Raw genomic sequence first — 19,025 nt, forward strand, 5'->3', positions numbered from 1 at the left:
GCTGTATTTATCAACATTAGTCCCTATCCAGTGTGGCCGCTTTCCAATTCGGTACCCCTAGAACACGGCAGTCACTGACAGTTCCATCCAACCAGCGAATCGTTGGTTTGCCTCTTTTTCTATTGGATTACCGGACATCACTCTCTTTGCCATTTCTATAAGTAAACACGAAAGACGCGTCAGTATTAGCACTCTATAGATAATGACAGGCAATGACACGTCATCCATAGACAACGAGAGGGGCGAAGAGGTAGGACCAGTCGTGAATGTGTCAGCTTTCTCTTTAATCAGCAATGAAAAGGCTGTAGATACCTACATACACTGTCACGTGGCCACGTCACAGCGCATGTGTGTAGGCTGATTCGGTATATAATTACAGCGGCTCGCTGCAAGTCGCTTTGTCCGTGCTGTAGTTTTTTTTAACAAGTACCATTTTATTGAATTCACCGGTAAGCATTCAATTTTTGGTCACACGAGATAGGTAGGTACCTAAATAAAAAGGCCCCGGAATTTCTAAAATTCTCCGTTATTTTTTTGAATGAAAAACAAAAATCCTGTACGTTTTCAACAGAAATGATAACGCGTAGGTAGGTACTATAATTTTTGCCGAAATACCATAATTTCTTGTACGCGTACCAAAAATTCAGTTCGGTAATATAAAGATGGCAACACTGCGTTGTAGTAATAATTCTATGATTTCTATCATAGATAATATACTATGTGCTATGGAAATGTCACTGGATATTGTGATCGAATGAGTGAAAATAAAATTAATGAGCAGGATACTTTTCGGTGACACTGTTTTTTGTTATCTACTGATTGTTGAAGATAAAGTATTAGTTTATGCTTTATATAAAATTATAGGCATATTTTTTCCATAATAAATTTCTGCTCATTTTACACGGTTCAAAGTTTGTCGCGACATTCACGATATAGGTGGTATATTGGTTTTATGTTCACAACTATCCCAAGTTTTTCAGTGTAGTGTGGTATTTTTAAATTTTACTAAGCATGGAACCTATAACTCTCCTACGAAAAATGCTTACTTCTTATAAACAGTGGGTTATACAAAATCCTAATCTCGTGTCTGACACGGAAACGATAACCAAGTGGGCTTCATATTTTGTTGCTGGAAAACTAAATAAATCATCTGTGATATCGGAACTTATATATTCACTTTCAAACTTATTTGTCCTCTATAATGATTCATTAATAGTGAAATCTCAAACCAGCAATATGTCAAAGACTACAAATAAAGAAAGGCTTACATATTGGTTGACAGTGCTACATTTTTGTGAAGTGTTTATTGAAATGACATTTCGACACCGGTGGGGAAATAAAAGTAAATGGAGTGTAGCTGTCGTAATACAACTCACAAAATGCCTGTCAAACTTAATGCTCGTGTTCCATTATCATGAGATGCCTGTCCAGCACCCTCCTGTGTCTTCAGTGCAAAGGAAAAAACTTACTGACTCCGACTCATACTTTACCCTCAAGAGAAGTCGACGTGTAATACGAAAAATTGAAGGTTCACCACCTGTCGCTCTGCGTACGTGGATACCCTTAGATTCAAATACAGTCAAACCGTCGGTACAAGGAAATACCTCGCATCAAAGGATTGCTGAATGTATATATAGTTTAAAACCAATTCTACATCTTGGTTCAGTGGGGTTGTTTGGCAGTGAAACTTGGAATCAGTGGATCTTTTCATTGTGCTTAGATATCTCTAGTCTTTGTTTGTTTGAGAAAGAATTGCCATCACTTACTTATGATCAGCGTGTAGAAATAAGCCGCAGGAAACTTTGCCTTATACTGTACATTCTTAGATCGCCCATGTATGACAAGCACAGCGAAGCGATTATACGACGCCTTCTTAATGCGATGGCGAGTTCAGTGCCTCTCGCAAGATTTATTTGCAATCCCATTTTACAGTACATACCTCACTGGCAAGATACCTATTTCTACATGTGGGCTAATTAGAGTTGTATCCTGAATATATTGGATACCGAAACTACCTACCAAGCTATTTTATCTTAGCATTTATATTTAACAATGTCACCATCTGTAGGCGGGGTTTTGAATTAGATTTATTCGATTTGAAAATATCACGCACTCTCCAAGCAGCTTCTCTCTGTGTAGTTGATTGTAGAAGTTAGTAAGTACCTACCGCAAGTTAAAAATTGTCATAAGAGTGCCTTTTTAAAAATTTGATAACTGTAGCCGACAACTTTCTATCTGATAAACAAACAAATGAGGTGGGATGATCCTAGTACAGACCTACAAACTTATTTATAGAATGGCCAAAACTGGAACTACGAACTACCATAGGACGCCGTTTTGAAAATTCCATTCGAATGTCAGATTTTGGCCAGTTATGAGTCTTGATTGGGTAGTTTCCGACAATGGCTCAGCCATCCCATTCTTCAGATAAGTTTGTAGGTCTTTATCTATCTTAATCTACAATTATTTTATCTCTGGATTAGTTATAACGCCATAATATTTCTGTCTACAATATAATTCACATATTTTATAGCAGGCATGGGTAACTTTTTAGTGGGTCAGAATAAGTACAGCGAAAATGCCGCATGCCACCAAAATAAGGGATGAGGGCAGTATTAAAAAAATTAATTAAAAAAAAAACAATGTATGTAATGGTTACCTAATTATTGAAGTTATACTTCTTTTGGCGCGTTTGGGAAATCAGATCAGAGTGTATTTTTGGCGTGTGACAAAGTTGCGCGCACTGATGTAACGCATTCGGCGTGTGACACCGATGTAATGCGTTTGGCTTGTGACGGAAGTTGCAACACAATTTATTATTATTATGATTGTTCATTCTTATAACTATTGTAACATTCTACACTGTTAATTTATATTTATAAAACTTTATTTATATTGTAGTGTATATTTATTTTTCATTCTAAAGAATGTGTATCAAGATTTGAGGCTATATTTATGGAAGTATTATTTATGAGTGAAGACATTTACAATGAATAAATAAATTTTGTGAATGTTGAGTTGGTAAATAATTCAAACAATGGTATGTTGTAAATTTACAATATTTAGACACTTCATACACAAAAATACATATTTTTACAGTTTAGGATAATATTTGTCGCATATCCCATGTCAATTTATTCATTAGCGGTTTATAATAATTGAAGACAATAATAATTATTATGTTTCATCATAAAAGCCAATATCACGTTTCAGTTAAACCATTAAATAGGCTATGTTTTACTTTTGATTTGTAATAAATTATTATTGTTACCTACGAAAATAGTTGTACAGTCATCTGTTTAAGCAATGATGGTCGAAATAGCGGTTTGCTAAATTTTTCAAACACAGGTTTTGAGATTTTTTTCGTCCAAAGAAGGTACATTCTGCAATAATATTATTTATTCGCATACATAATATTATTGCTGACGGTACCTATATCGATAAAATACCCTTGAGACTGAAATGAACATAATCATAATAACACACCAATAAAATTTGATTTTTCATTAATTCATCACGGGCACTTCTGAATCGATTATAACCGCTGTATGGCAAAGATATGTTTTTGGTCCAATACCATAATTATTTGTTTTGTTATGCCAAATAAGTATAACTTCTAACGCGCGTACATACACCGATTTTTTTATGTCTAAATGAAATTTAACGTTATATCTATAGGAACGAACCTATTGTTTTCGTTCAGTCATTTTGAATTATGTTGATTAATTATATTATGATTCTTATGAGTCGACATGAAGTATAGAGAGTTAGCAGCATTTCATAATCTTTGTCGGATATTATTTATCACACTGTTAAGGTAACACCAATCTTATAAAATTATTGATTCAGGAAAGTCAGGATTTGAGATACACATTGTTTGTTATCATAATGGATTTTTGAGTTGTCACCGCATGTTCTTACTCTTTCTTTCCTTGATATTTCGGGTTCGCTGCAGAGCTCATTCTCAAGAGATGACTCTGCAACATGCCTGAAATGTCGAAGAAAGGAGGATGAACACACGGTAATAACCCAAAAATCTATTGCAATCAGGAAATCTCTATTCTTATAATATAGGTAGGCAACTAACTATCTAATATGTAAATAATCTAAGTGATTGCAGATCATCAGAATAATGATGGTGTAAATATTCTTTTCCGATCGATCATTATATTTTTGTCTATTCAATTATAAATTTAATACTATGTAAAGGTATGAACTTGTTCAAACGATAAAAAATATTTAAATGATTATTCAGAATTGAATTTTATAACATTTTTTTTTTTAATTAAAATGTTCCTCGACATGGCAACAACCAAAATTTTTCAAGAGATAGGAAACGCAGATAAATTACAATAATTTCAGTGATGTATAGTTATATTAATCATTGACATTTACTCAACTTAAAAATCATACCATAAATCACTGAAATTTTTGATATACATAGTTCCTTTTACCAGGGACGTCTTCAATTGTCTAACTATCTATACTATGTTTAATGGCAATATTTTTAAAATACCCACTTGATAGCTCTTCTGCAGCGGTAAACTTTATGTTTCATCATATGTATGCGGTAGTCTTGCATTAATATTAATTAATACATTTATTATTACAGGGGTAGCTTCTTTGTGGCCCAAAGGGCCAGTACCATCCCTTATTTATTTTATCAATATGATTTTTTTAAAGTATTTTGTCACGTTTCATGTACTTTCAAGAAACATTAAAAAATCCATATTTTAAAATTAATGGACGCTGTGACTCATTTCATGATTATATTATTTTTCTATGGCATTGTTATTTAAGTAGTGTGTCAAAAGATTTGTACATCCAGAGGACAAGAATATTAATTGTAATAAGATAATATGACTTATAGATTTTTTTTATTGTTATTTGTTTATTTGCTTACTGGGTTGGAATTAATGTCGCTTTCTTCAGACTAAAATCATAACAAACAGTTAAAGAATAATTTTCATTTAAATTAAATTAAATCAATTAAGTACACAAATAGAATAAATAAGTGTTTCAAATTCACCATATTCTTACTGAAGTATGGGAATACCTTATTGTACAGTAGGTACTTGTTTGTGGCTCTGCAAGGTTCTGCAGATAAGGTTTTGAATCAAATATATTTTAGAAAAATTCAATCAATGCACACAAATTCAAAAATTAAATTGGTTTAGGCCACCAAGAAAAGTTATAAAGATGGTTGTCAATGATACTAAGTATATATGTTAAAATTCTGTTCTTTTTCATGTATTTCATCTATTTATTTTCAAGTGGTATGGTTATTTCGTTCCAGTAATTTAGAAATAAAAATTATTTATTCTATTGTCCGGATTGCCTATGTGACATTCGTTGTTTATTTGTGAAAACCATCAATCTCCAAAGTGAATCTATATTTTTGAATGTGGTTAGCACTCAGTGAAAATGGTTTATTTTATTGTGCGAATTTATTTATACGTATAATACCGACTTGTCTTGTAACCCCATGGAACTATTATAAATATAGTGGTTGAGCTATAAATCTAGTTACAATAATTTACTTATGATAAAAAAAAACATGTTTATTGCTATATACTTTAAGATTTAATTTACTGTAGAGTTTTAATTATCATTTAGTATAGAGCATTGATTCACATGAGTAGAATAATAATTGATTGTAGCATTAAACGCTACAGGTGATGGAGTATTTTTTGTGATTTTACTTATATGTCCAGTTTATGCATGTTCATGCTAGTAGGTAGGCCAGTAAAAATATGTTCAAAATACAGTAGAACCTTGATTATCCAGAATGATTGGGGATGAAAATAATACAGATAAGGATCAATTTGGATAATCGAAATCTAATAAACAAATAAACTAAGTTCACTTTTTTAGCAATATATATTTTGAATTACTCGAAACTGATCCAGATAATCAAAGTTCTACTGTACAGGAGGTGAACACTGAGGTTGAACATAATATATTTTATAAAAATATCTACCTTTATGATTTTTTGAAAATACACGATTGGCAGATTTATTAAATGTCTTGCTTTTTTATAATACTTCTTTTGAACTTGTTTGAGTTTTTTTGTCTGTCGACATATTATATTTTTTACAATAACTTAAATTGTCCAGTATTTTTACTATTTTAATAAAGGTTATTCATATTCTATAAGAATGTTTTGGAATTCCGCAATGTTTCATTATATTGTATAATATATTCAATACTTACTATTCGCTGGTTTTATACATCTGTGTGCAATTTTTTGAATAATGAATTAGCGATGCGTCAAGGTTTTTGCCGTTTTAGCTAGATTGTCAAATACTGTTTTAAAAAACTGCCGAAATTACATGCATTGCGAGTGGAAACAGTAATATAGCATTGGCGGGTGAAAGTTAATGCAGTCATATCCACAAATTTATTGAACGAAAGCAATGAATCTTTGTGTACACAGCCCCATTACATTTCAACTTGCAGCGTCACTGATGAAACCTACAAAATTAATTTCTTTTTTATTTAAGTAAGTAAGTATCTTTTATCTGGACTGAATAATTTTTAAACTGGATGTATTTATATTATATATGACGCATTTTGTATCATTTTTAGGATCAATTTTGATGGGTAAGTGTAAAAAAAATGTTAAAATAGTTAATAGGTGATGGTTGAACTGATTTTTTTTTTGTCATGTATGTAAAAAAGCTGCATTTATAATGATTATCATTTAATATTGTTTTAAAATTAATTTTCTATTTTACCACGTTTTTATTAGCTCGTATTCTTGTTTGTCCGGTACAGATTTTTTCTTGTTTGTCCAAGATTTGTATTGGACGATTGAAGATTTTTAACTAACTTCCCGACTAGCTAGACATTTTAAACTTTTAGAATATATCAGAACACGACGACAATGCATTATTTTAATACTTTTAGCCTTTTTTAAGCAGAATTGAATTCATTTTCACTTAATTCTGTTTTGTATGGAAAGTTATTATTGTTGGTTACTAAGGGGGTCCTAGCAACTAAATTATTAATATATACGTGCGTTACTATGGGAATCAATATGAAATGTCAAAATGACATTTCAGTATTCTATATTTATTCAGTATTTCTATCAAGTACAATAAAAAGTTTTTATTAATACATAGAATTGTCAAGTTTATATGATTCAACTTTTGAAAATTGAAAACATGAAAATTTAAAAACGTGGTATATAAAAAGTTCTTTTTATCTTGTAATTATTTAATTTTGTTCTTACCTGCTATCTGTTGGTTACCTATAAACTTATGTTATTAAAATTTATTGGGAGCAAGAAATAAATACTACATTCCGTTTAAAGTTGTCGTTTCTTATTTACTTCAACCTCTATGGAAACCTTCTATGTAATGCCAGCGATGTACCTAAACAAAATGAGCTATGAATGCCATTTGCTTAAACCAGGATTCCCAATCAGGCTTTGCGAGATTTTACAAAGGCGTGCGATAAAAGTACAACTTGAAACTATTTTGGAATTATAGTAAAAAAATGTCTACCGTGTCATATGTATTGTTTGAAAGTTAGCCTTGGTCAGATATTGCATCATAGATATAATTAAGTAATGTTTTCCCTGAGGGAAATTTTTGTTGCAATATGAAAGTTTTGTTCGGTACAAGTTAGTTTCTGTCAAAGCATTTAAAATTTTCACGATGACATTACGGTTCAATATTGATTTATTTTTACCCTTTGCACTCATGTTATATTTATTTTCCCATCAATTCCTATTCTACAACCAGCATAAGATAGCTGCTGAAGAGGGGTTAGGAATATATATATGTACGCGGAAGAGGGGGGCCTTGTAGTTCCTTAGAACACTGTAAAGACATCCACAGCCATGATATAATGGTAAGTCTGTAAGTGAGTATCCTGTAGTAGCGCAGCGTGGAGGTAGGCTGTTAAGATCCGCCATAAATAGTGCTCATTAAACTTTGTTAGTCATACGTATTTATTTTTATTTAACCCACTGCAATTTACATATGGCGTTAGTTTTTTAAAATCAATTGAACCCTGCCTTACCAAACCATAACAGTTTTGGTATATTTTTGGGGACACGACAAAATTGTGCACACTTTCATTCATACTTTTTTGTTATCGTTGGATTAAAAATACATATTACACATATAATTGAGTCGCCTAGAGCAGTGGTCTGCAAACTCATTAGTCAATAGAGCCAAATATCAACAGTACAACGATTGAGATTTCTTTTGAGAGCCAAATTTCTTAAACTATATGTAGGTACACTGCTCAAACTTAATAAACTCTAATTGAAGTTTTAAGTCTTAATTAAACTATAGGTACACTGAATAAAACTTGATATCATGATCTTATTTATTGATAAAAATTAAATTGTAAGTAAGGTACCCATAAAATTAAGTCATGGCAGACATTTAATGTGAACAGTGGCCTTCCATCTCCTTGAAAAGTTTGGGTAAGTCAGGTTTGTATGTTGTTTTTAATTTTAGGCACGATTCCAGGTTCTCATCAATAAGACTTCTAAATTTACTCCTGATAAGGTTCATGCTTGAAAAAGATTGTTTGCATGAATATGTAGAACTGGAAAAGGAAAGAACAGCAAACGCTAGTTTTTTCAGCTGATTATGAGTCAGGAATACTATTCCAGGTGTTAAAAATCATCATGCCTTCCTTCTCCAAGTCTTTCAAAGCAGACTACTTGTGCTGTGAACCATGTTCATATTTGTTTTTCTTCAATGTGTCCATATCAGCATTCAAATTTAGAGCTCTATAATTTTTTTTTTTTTTTTTAAATCCAGCAATGATTGCATTTCAAAGTTTCTAATGTCAACATTAAAGGGAGGAAAAAAAAAACTGTTACCGTAGCATTAAGAGGGTTTTTTTAAATGAAAGACTAACGTCACTTTGCTGTTTCTGAATTCCTGAAAGCTGTTGAGAAGAGCTACTCTCATATTTTAAATTGTTGTTTTGAAATAGCAAATGTCAATATCAGAATTATGTTCTTGACGATGTTTCAGCAGGCTTAGAAAGTGAATCAAAGATTCTCTTTCGAAATCCTGAGCAAAAAGGGATAATTTGTTTGATCTCACTTTTTTGTCAGGTCTGCCGAATGGCATAATCTGTTCTAACGCCATTACAATAAAGGTGATATATTGCTATAAATTCCCGATGCTTTTAGTCGGGTCTGCCGAACGGTTCAGTTCGAATGGGTTCGCTCAAATGAACATTGACACTAGAAACACTATTCTAACGCCATTACAATAAAGGTAATATTGCTATAAATTCCCGATGCGTGATATCACATAATGGAAATTGCGTGATATCGCATAATGGAAATTGCGTGACGTCTACCTATACATGTGCGAATGTCGCTGTGCGTGAATTTAATTGATAGCTATTGTATTGAGTGCGTTGTCCATTAATAATGTCATTGGCGTACTCACTAGACATTTTTACTAAAAAAATCTTTAAATTGGCGATGATTAAGAGCTTTAACTATAATGGAGTTGATAATGTGAATCACAAATTCCATAACTTTGTATGTGGCAATAATCTTAAGTTATTTTTTAGGAACTGTAGATGAAATAAATCGTACAAATTTGTGCTGTAAGTATCATTTATGTCGCAAGACTTGTCAACTGCTATTGATAAAGCTGAAATTTAAGATCTTCGACTTGGTGGTTGGGTTATATTCGAAGACATTTTAACTGTTCTATCTTTCACTGTTTTAGTCCATACGTGGTCATTTGTGGCAAAGCCACACTCAAGGGGCCAAAGAGCCACATGCGGCTCGCGAGCCGCAGTTTCCCGATCGCTGGCCTAGAGTCATAACTCACATTTTGTCATTTTTGAGTTAAATATACCAAGTGATTCTAAAGGCATTAACAGTGGCGAAGGCTACATAGTAGGCGATTATTTGAAGCCTATCTTCTAAGAAAAATAGATAGAAAGTATTTAAATCTATCTATATAAAAATGTTTGTTTGTTTGTTCCGTATGCGTTCCTATACCATTCATCTGATTGCGATGAAACTTTGGTTGTTGTGTGCACACCCGCGAAGGTTTCTGAATTAGAAAAACCATCTTTTTCTTCTTCTTCTTCATTCTATCTTCTTTTATTCATATGGTTCCTATACCATTCATCCGATTGCGATGAAACTTTGAAACGCATGCCGGAGGTACTCGCTAGTACTAAAAATACTAAAATATGTGTGGGAACCAATCTATTGTCAGAAAAATTAATTAATATTTAAAAAAAATAAGAGCCAGCCATCTATCGTCGGGATTTAGAATAAATAAAAAATTAGTGTCAAGCAGCGCCTCTAGCGAGCATTGAAATATCGATTATTTCGAGATGATTTTGCCATGCATTAAACATGGAATTTTTTACTCATAATTTCAAGATGTCTACATTCTTTCATACAAAACGGTAAGCTATTCACCCGAATCCTACATACGTATTGTCTGACTTTTTAACCAGTGCACCCGGAAGTTGCATAGACCTTTGAAACCAAGGATGAAAGAAATACAATTTTAATGTTTTGAATTTTTAATTTATTGAGTAAGTATTAGGGAATTATAAATTTTCTAACTCTTGCAATCTTTTATTCGTGACATGTTCAAACAGGAAATACACACAACGCCTTGCACCACGAGCATAAGTAAAGCGGTTGGACAGTTGAAGTACACATTTATTCAAAATAATTTTTATGGGATTAAATCACATATAAATATTGATTGTTGTTAAAAATATGAAATAATTTATCTCGTGATTTTTATTTATCAGTTAGTTCGTCATAGACTAAGACAATTTATTCAGTCAGTTATGTTCATTAATAACTAGGGAGCGGATATATATGATACAAAAAACATGATTATATGCATGCACGTATGCATTTAAAATCAATAAAATATGCACTAAAACCAAAGAAATATGCAGTTAAAAATTGTCATTTTTTGTGGGAAAAAATTGCAAATACCCACTTTACCCAATATTACTGACCAAAAATCAAATAACTAGTTAATAATTTTTCAACATCATACGATAGCAGAACAAAAAAACACAAAACAATGAATGTTAATCAATATCACAAGTACAAATAATTGAATAATAAATGCAATGTAAACCAAACATAACTTAAAAAACAAAAACGACGCACTTAACTATGTCTAAATACTATTTTTTGTTTTTTGTCCGAAAAAAAATCAATATGCTCTGGCATTAAATTTTTCCGCATAGGTATCTGTCAGTATTTTTTTATATGCGGAAAACGAACTCTCAACGTCCACAGAGGTGATTTGACAAACTTTAAATAAAAGTGCCTGAGTTGACTTCACTTTTTCTGATAAATCCACAGCTCGGAGATGGCATTAAAAATGCAAGTGCATCTAAACTATCTACCTTCTTAACTTAGTTATATTTCGACGAAATAATTAAAAAAAACTAAAATTATAAATTCAAAATCTCTAAAATATGCATTTATTAATGAAATATGCACTAATGTCTTAAATATGTTCTAACGTCTCAAATATGCATTTCTATGCACAATAAAATTTTATTTTTAGATTCTGTGTCTTTCAAAACAGATTTCTGTGCAACTCTCATAGCTGTGCATACACCCTAACAAAACATGCACTAGCATATAAATCCGGGCCCTATTAATAACATACATAAAGTTATGTCAGTTGAGATCTGGTATTGTACCTAAGTGTGCTTTAAAATATAGAAGTATTTTGAAATGTCTAGTTTTACAGGTTAAATTATAAATTGTTATGGAACAGATACAGAACAACGGATTTTTTTCAAAGATGACAATATATTTTGAGCATATGTTACTTTTATCAATGTTTAGAAAAATACATAATTTAAACTCATTGCTTAATTTTTGTGTCATATTTATCAGTAGTAATATTGGATTATCTTCTTATTCTCCCGTAAGTATATTTGACAACTATGCTGTCTCCACAGCCTACCTCTTTCCAAAAATCACCCTTCACCATTGGGCATTAATTTATATAAAGAAAAATAGTTGGCTATTAAGTCACTTTAAACATGTGAAAATCGTTGACAAAGGTGACTGTAGGTGTCATAACTTACATTTTTCAATGAATAATGTGAGTTCTGCCATCAAAGGCTTTCTAACCAATCAGGGAGCCCTATTTTTCATAGTGTGCTGTGTGCCTGCAGCCATATATATATATCTTTAAAAAATAATGTTAATCGACTCACTCACTTATTAATATTCAAGGGAGTTTAATACTATTCTTCTAATTACAAAAAACAGTGCTCTGGTGATTGTTTGCGATTATCTCAAAACTCGATTTTTGGAATATGTAAGATGTGATTCTAAGCAACTCAATTGGTTTATTTTTTTTTTTTAATTTATTGTGGTGCCTAAACCAGTGATTTCCAAACTGGGAGGCGCGAAAAGTTTAACACAAATATGTAGCCACAGAGTTGCAGTTTGCAAGTGCATAGTTTATAAAACGGCCACTAGTTATAAACTACTTAAAAAAAACAGTCCTATAAAAGGTTGTTCGCAAACCTGTCTGAATATAATATGGAGACTAAATTTATTATTCCTCACTTCTATACTATTGTGAAGCGCGCTGGCTATCTCGTGAAAAAATGATATAAAAGGTTCAAATCATAATATTGAAATTTGAGGCAAATTTGTTTATGAACAATAACTTTGTTGTTAAAATTGTCTATTTGGTTGAGATTTAAAAAAAATTGAGTGAATCAATCAATGCAATGACCACTAATGCATTCACTTATTTAAAAAGACAAAGTGAAGGCATTTATAAAAAAAGAGGAGTTCGGGAAATCAAAATAAAAAAAAAATAAGTTCGTCATGTTCACTTTTAAATGATTTCTGCTCCAGATATATTGAAGCAAACAAAAATCTATTGACTGAGCACTTGGATAGTTTACTAATGCACTTTTCACAATATTTATTTATAAGATCTCGATTTTACAAGGGTCGCGTGGATATAGAATCCATTTGTCAATGAACGATAATGAATTTGGATTGACTACTATTGAAAAGGAAAAATTAATAGAATTATCATGCGATAATTCATTGAAACAAAAACCCTAGTTAAATTTTGGTTGAAATGAAATGAAGAATAATAAAATACTTTGTCAAGAAAAGGAATGCAAGTTGTACGTAAAGTACTGCTACCATTCGTAACATCATATTTATGCGAAACGAGATTTTCTGCATTAAATTAGCTGCAATGAAATCCAAATATCGATCCCGTTTAGTTGAAAAATAGCACTTTGTGCTAATAAACAAGCACATCCAACTCATGAAAAATGAATATAATATCTATAGTAAAACCTTGTTTATTTTTATAATTAAGTTTTTTCATTTTTGACTGTTTAAAAAGGTGTCTGTATTATGTAATGCAATAAAGAGGGGGAGGGGAGGCGCCAAGTTTAGATTTTTGTTAAAGGGAGGCGTAGTAACATTCAAGCTTGGAAACCAAACTATAATAGATAAAAAATATTATTCTATCTATAAAATATTCAAAGTTATGTATGATTTAATTGCATAATCTTAAATATTTTATAGATAGACGTGTATTTTTTGACTATTACCTATTATGGCTTGGTTTCGTAGGGTTTAATTGAATTTTAAAAACTAACTAGCACCATCTGTAAATTATAGTCTTATTTTGATGAAAACAAATCCGTATGATTAACATTAAATGTGGACTATTTATGGCGAATCTTAACAGCCTACCTCCACCCTTTGCCAATGGTATCCTGAGATAGAAAAAGCAAGTATTCTGAAATTCCCAAATATGTTATTTAAGTATATAGGCTAGATACTAAAAACGGTTATTTAATGAAGACAGAAGAGGCATTTTATAGGTTCTTATAATAAGAAAAAGGATAATGCATTTTTGTATTGTAAAACAGTTATTTTATTCATTAGTGGATACATACACATATTTTTATTTTACATGTAAGATACATAGGTAGTAATAAATATTCTTTATTAAAATACTCTTTAAACCAGTTCAGTTTTATTAACACAGATAATACAAAAAAATAGAAGATCTGTGACTAAGATACACCATACTTTCCGACCACAGCTTGTTGCCATATTTGAAAGTGATTATTTCCTTAATATTATACGAACTCTATTTATTGAATCTCAAAAGTAGTGAAACAGAAACATAATAGACAAGGTTTTGCTTTACATACATAATTCATTTTGAAGATAATCTGACAGAATAGTTGAAAATACAGATGAAACCTATCTATAACATATTTTGAGACATAACTAAAGATACAAACAAAAAATATTCCTAATAACAATTATGCATCTACAAATTACAATGTAACACTATTGAAAAGTATCAGACCACATAATGGTCATAATAAGACGGTAGCACAACATCTCTAGAAGCAGAATAATTATTTTATGGACATAAGTAATTTTTCCAAGCCTACACATGTTAAGGCCACCTTAATTTAAAGCGATTACATTGTAGAAAATTATGTAAAATCATTGTATGTTAACAGTTTCACTGCTAATCATGCGTTTGTGAGGAGTGGGGGGCTTGTGCGGGTGCCGATCTTGCACTTACGCATGATGTTAATATGAAGCTTCTATACATTAGTAATCCGTCGGCAACGGTTGCAGTGACTTGTTTGTTTGTTGGCAATGCGCTTGAACATTATGAAATCTAATATGAATTCGTGGATTTTAGCATTATATGCTTTTGACTTGACCTCCCGGGCGGATTCGTTACGAAAAATCGCACAGGCGTAATGAAAAATAATGTCACAGCGCGGCTGCTAGAGACTCCAGTCGGCCGCGGGCGCGTATTAACAAATTTAAAGCTGTTCTATAAATTTTCTTTAATACTTAAGCAGAGACAAGTTGTTTATTTTTGTAGTCTTGATAATGTGCATGAGCAGTTTTTATTAGGTAAGTTTAGAAAGTTCTCTTCGTCAAGATGGTTGTCCGATATTCCTTCTGAGAATAATGTACTCTTACAATCAATAATTTTAAAAATATATTTCCACTTTCATCACCATTTTAGAACATTTTTTATGATAGAGTTGTCACTTCATAACTTTGCACTCTGTAATATATTTTATTAAATATATTACCTATTCATTTATTACATATCGTCAGCTTACAACTAAAATCCACCAAGTGCATTTTTTGCTGATTTATAGTTAATAATAACCAACAAGTGTATAAAAATAAGTGCAGGTAAAATCCACTATGTGCTGAGGGGCTCAATAAGGTGGCTACAAGAAAATGAAAAGAATATCTGAATATTATCAGAAATGTTAACAATGTAAATCAATTAAGTGCACTTGGTGTATTTTCTTAATTATTACATAATTTCAAATAGAATAAATACACCAAGTGCACCTGGTGGATTTTACTAGGCAACATTTAAAACGGTTGAAACAAATGGCGTATTTTGAAGTTTGATAGTTGATGCTACCGGACGGTTTTGAATGCAAAAAGTGCACATTATTTTGGTGATTTTAATATAGTTTAGAAGAAAATGACCTCAAGAAATGAAAATGTAATGTAGCTAAAAAATGCAGAGCAAATGCTTGCCTTCTGAAGTACATAATAAAATATGAAATCGAAAAAAACTCAAAGCTGTTCTAATTTTCGATTTAAATGTTCAATTTACTTTAATGAAGATGATAGGAAAATATTGTCTACTACTTATTGGAGCCTTGCTGACTTCAAAAGGCAAAAAGATTTTATTTTAAATCACGTAACGACAATTCCCCATAAAATTAAAGAGGAGAGAGTTAAAACTAATTCGAAGCAGTACCATTTTGCAAAGAATACTACCAAGATAAGAGTGTGCCGGTTATGTTTTCTTACAACTCTCTGCATTAGTAACATTGTTGTCCTAAACGCATTTGCTAATAAAGGAGCATCAGGGATAGACGACGGTGACGACAAGAGAGGAATATGTGTGTACCGGGAAATAAGATGTCTGATGAAACCATGCGACTCAGTACAATTTGTCCTTCTTTAATCCTAAAGAGGACCAATGCCAAACGTGCAAATTATACGGTAGCCAGCAGTGTACAAAAAATGAAAATGCAACCATCATATGATGCCCAACATGAAGAGAAGATAAGAATGCTACACTGCTAGTGATTGCAACTTTATATCAGTTTCTTTTGATTTGCAGTCGGTTCTCCAAATTCCTTCATCAGACGTTAGCCTAATGTATTACACCCGAAAATTGTGTGTATATAACCTGAGAAATTTATGAATCCGCACGTAATACAACATTTTGTTATTGCTGGACCGAATTGAACGGGAAAAGGGGAAGTTCTGAGATTGGATCGTGTATCTATAAATATTTGGTGAATTTGCTGCAGAATGTGACTGAAGTGAATCACAACCAGCATGTTGCCGCCTTTCTCAGTATGTGGTTCAAACAAGTCGCATTCAAGTGATGGAGCATATTTTTTTAAAGAGTGGCCATTCGTACATGGAGGTAGATTCGATGCATAGTGTCATTGAGAATGCAAAAAAATATATCCCGGTCTACACAATGCAAGATTGGATATCAATTTTTAAGCTAGCACGATCTTAGAAAAATCGCAATCAAAGAAGTTCTGAATATAACGTAACATATTAACTTAAATATGTTTCTTTGATACATGTAAATTGAATAAATTGAAATGGAAATTGAATTGAAAATAAATTTAATAACCGGTCAAAAATACCGAAGGAGATATTATCATCAAAAGTTTTAAGCATTTGAAGGATGAAACTGGAATATTGCACTATAAGTATGAGCACACAGGCCAATATATACAAATTCAATTGTATGGAAGGGGTAAGAACTCAAATCTGCCAGAAAATATTTAAAAAATTGTATACTAAAAATATATCAATCAGCCAGGTAAAAAAGAAGGATTTACTAAAGTTGTGCCACAAAGTTCCATCCGGTCATTCCGGAGGAATTTCATATCTGGTACAATAGTCTCCCAGCTTCAAAAAACATTCAGGATTGTACCAAAGTACCTGCAGTCGATGACAGCCAATCAGAATGTTCATAGAATGAATGATAAAAATAACTTTTTTATACCATTTAAAAATTCCACCGTAATTAAGCTGGGTACCTATGTCACCCCTCGGTAGGAATATTTATGACTTAATAGTTATATAATCCACTAAGTACACTTTATAATCCACTAATTACACATAGTGAATTTTCTTTGAGATCCTTTGTTTTTATTTTTAATTTATTATTACGGGTTTATGCCTACCCAAATAAATTGTTTTATTATACATAATTGAATGATTAATAAATATGAAAAATCTATTTTAACATTGAAATAGAACTCCCATTTTACGAATTTTTAAATCTTAAAATGTGTTTTACTCGGTATCATGTTTTATACACAGTGGATTTTAGTTGTAAGCTGACGATTACCACATTTGATTAGCATGCTAATAGTATCTAATGGGCCAGGCGATAGGATCATTGTCAGCAGTGAATGAGTTTTAATACAAGTGAATATCATTTGATCTAATTTAATGCGAGGTAATCAGTCGAAGAGGCGTATCAGTGCAGTAAAAAAGTGCTAAGTTATAAAGCGTATACTCTATGAATAAGTAAATAGTCGTATATAATTCGTTAGCAACAATGATTGGCATTTTTTTCTTTCGATTTTGGAAAACCAGTATTCAGAGAATCAGTAGGCACAGTGCATGTTTAATAATTTTAGCCGTCAGGGTTTAAGTAATCATCATCTGAGGGGCTCAGGGGGTGAAGTTTTGTTTTACTTTTTTGTTGTACAATTGTTGTAAATTTCCCATTTTCCAACACATCATTATTATAAATCATAAAATATTTGACAAAAAACATGTGAAAATAAATGATTTTTGGCGGGGCGTAGTATATTATATAAGTCTTTTCTCTATGGGCGCAGGCGGCCGCCATGACATAACGGTTTCTCAATTTCACTACGTCCCAAAACAAGTATAACTTCAAAAAAATCGGCATTTCCCACACTTCATCCTCATCAGAGTGGCGTGGACCTGTTAATACTAAAGCATGATCCTTATGCAACATCTCGTAGTTTAATGGTGTTTGCTGTCAATTCTTGGTAAAGAGACTTTACATAATCAAAATAAAACAATATACATAATGTGTATTATAATATGCAATACTCAATCCACATAAATCAATTCCAATTACAACTGATTTATGCCCGTACTGACTATCAGTTGAGAATGTCCGTCTAATTAGGATACCAGTCCTCATTGTTACAAAAAATGTGGGTCAAGTACTATACTAATATTTTTGATTCATTTTAATTATAAATGTAATGATATAACAATATTTATATTAATAAGATCATATGTCTTCCAAAGAATGCGTGTTAATCGATAGGTATTTCAATAGTGTTACTCAATGCATCATGCAGTGTGATCAAAACTTAGTCTTTATTTAAATTACTATCTTACATGGTGTAATATTTAACCACCGGCTTAAATATTTTGGTTTAATGTTATCAGGCTGTATGAAGATTTGCATAAAGACAAAGCTTATTTAAAAAAATACATAGGTTCAATTCGGGCCATTGTGATCAAAAACAAACGATTGTAAAGCTTATGAAAATTGCCTTCCTATACATCTAATATAAGGATCTACCTTAAGATGTGTGGGTAAATAATTGCCTAGAAAGATAGTTTTAAGATTAAATCTACGTAAATAGATTAAAGTGGTATGAATGATACATATTTGTACGATTGACAATTGACTAAAATGTCTTCAAATTGTTACACAAAAACGCCTTTGTAAACGATTCTCGTGGAATTAAAAAATGCGAAGGCTGTCAAAAAATACTTTTCAGTTAGAATAGATACATAGCCCACGGAATTTAATTAAAAAAAGAACATTTAGTGATATAATGAAAAAATACTGATGTCAAATCGATGATTATGAAATGAAAATAGTTTAATATAAACTTAGTGATAATTCAATTTATTAAAGACCTATAAAATATTATATTAACATATA

The 19,025-nt window shown here is 31.5% G+C and overlaps 1 protein-coding gene across 1 annotated transcript; it reads left to right on the forward strand.

Annotated features, from left to right (window-relative positions):
- The first annotated feature begins 714 nt into the window (after positions 1-714).
- Pex16 (peroxisomal biogenesis factor 16) lies at positions 715-7,306 on the forward strand. The gene has a single exon (XM_085944795.1). The coding sequence runs from the start codon at positions 1,012-1,014 to the stop codon at positions 1,978-1,980; it is 969 nt and encodes a 322-aa protein (XP_085800921.1). The 5' UTR covers positions 715-1,011; the 3' UTR covers positions 1,981-7,306.
- Positions 7,307-19,025: the final 11,719 nt, after the last annotated feature.

Source organism: Rhyacophila brunnea, unplaced genomic scaffold (genome assembly GCF_057557595.1).
Source record: "Rhyacophila brunnea isolate RB1 unplaced genomic scaffold, BYU_Rbru_1.0 scaffold_1, whole genome shotgun sequence".
Classification (NCBI taxonomy): domain Eukaryota; kingdom Metazoa; phylum Arthropoda; class Insecta; order Trichoptera; family Rhyacophilidae; genus Rhyacophila; species Rhyacophila brunnea.

Excerpts from the sequence above, each read along its gene's own strand:
- Pex16 (XM_085944795.1), top strand. The coding sequence starts at position 1,012 with ATGGAACCTATAACTCTCCTACGAAAAATGCTTACTTCTTATAAACAG.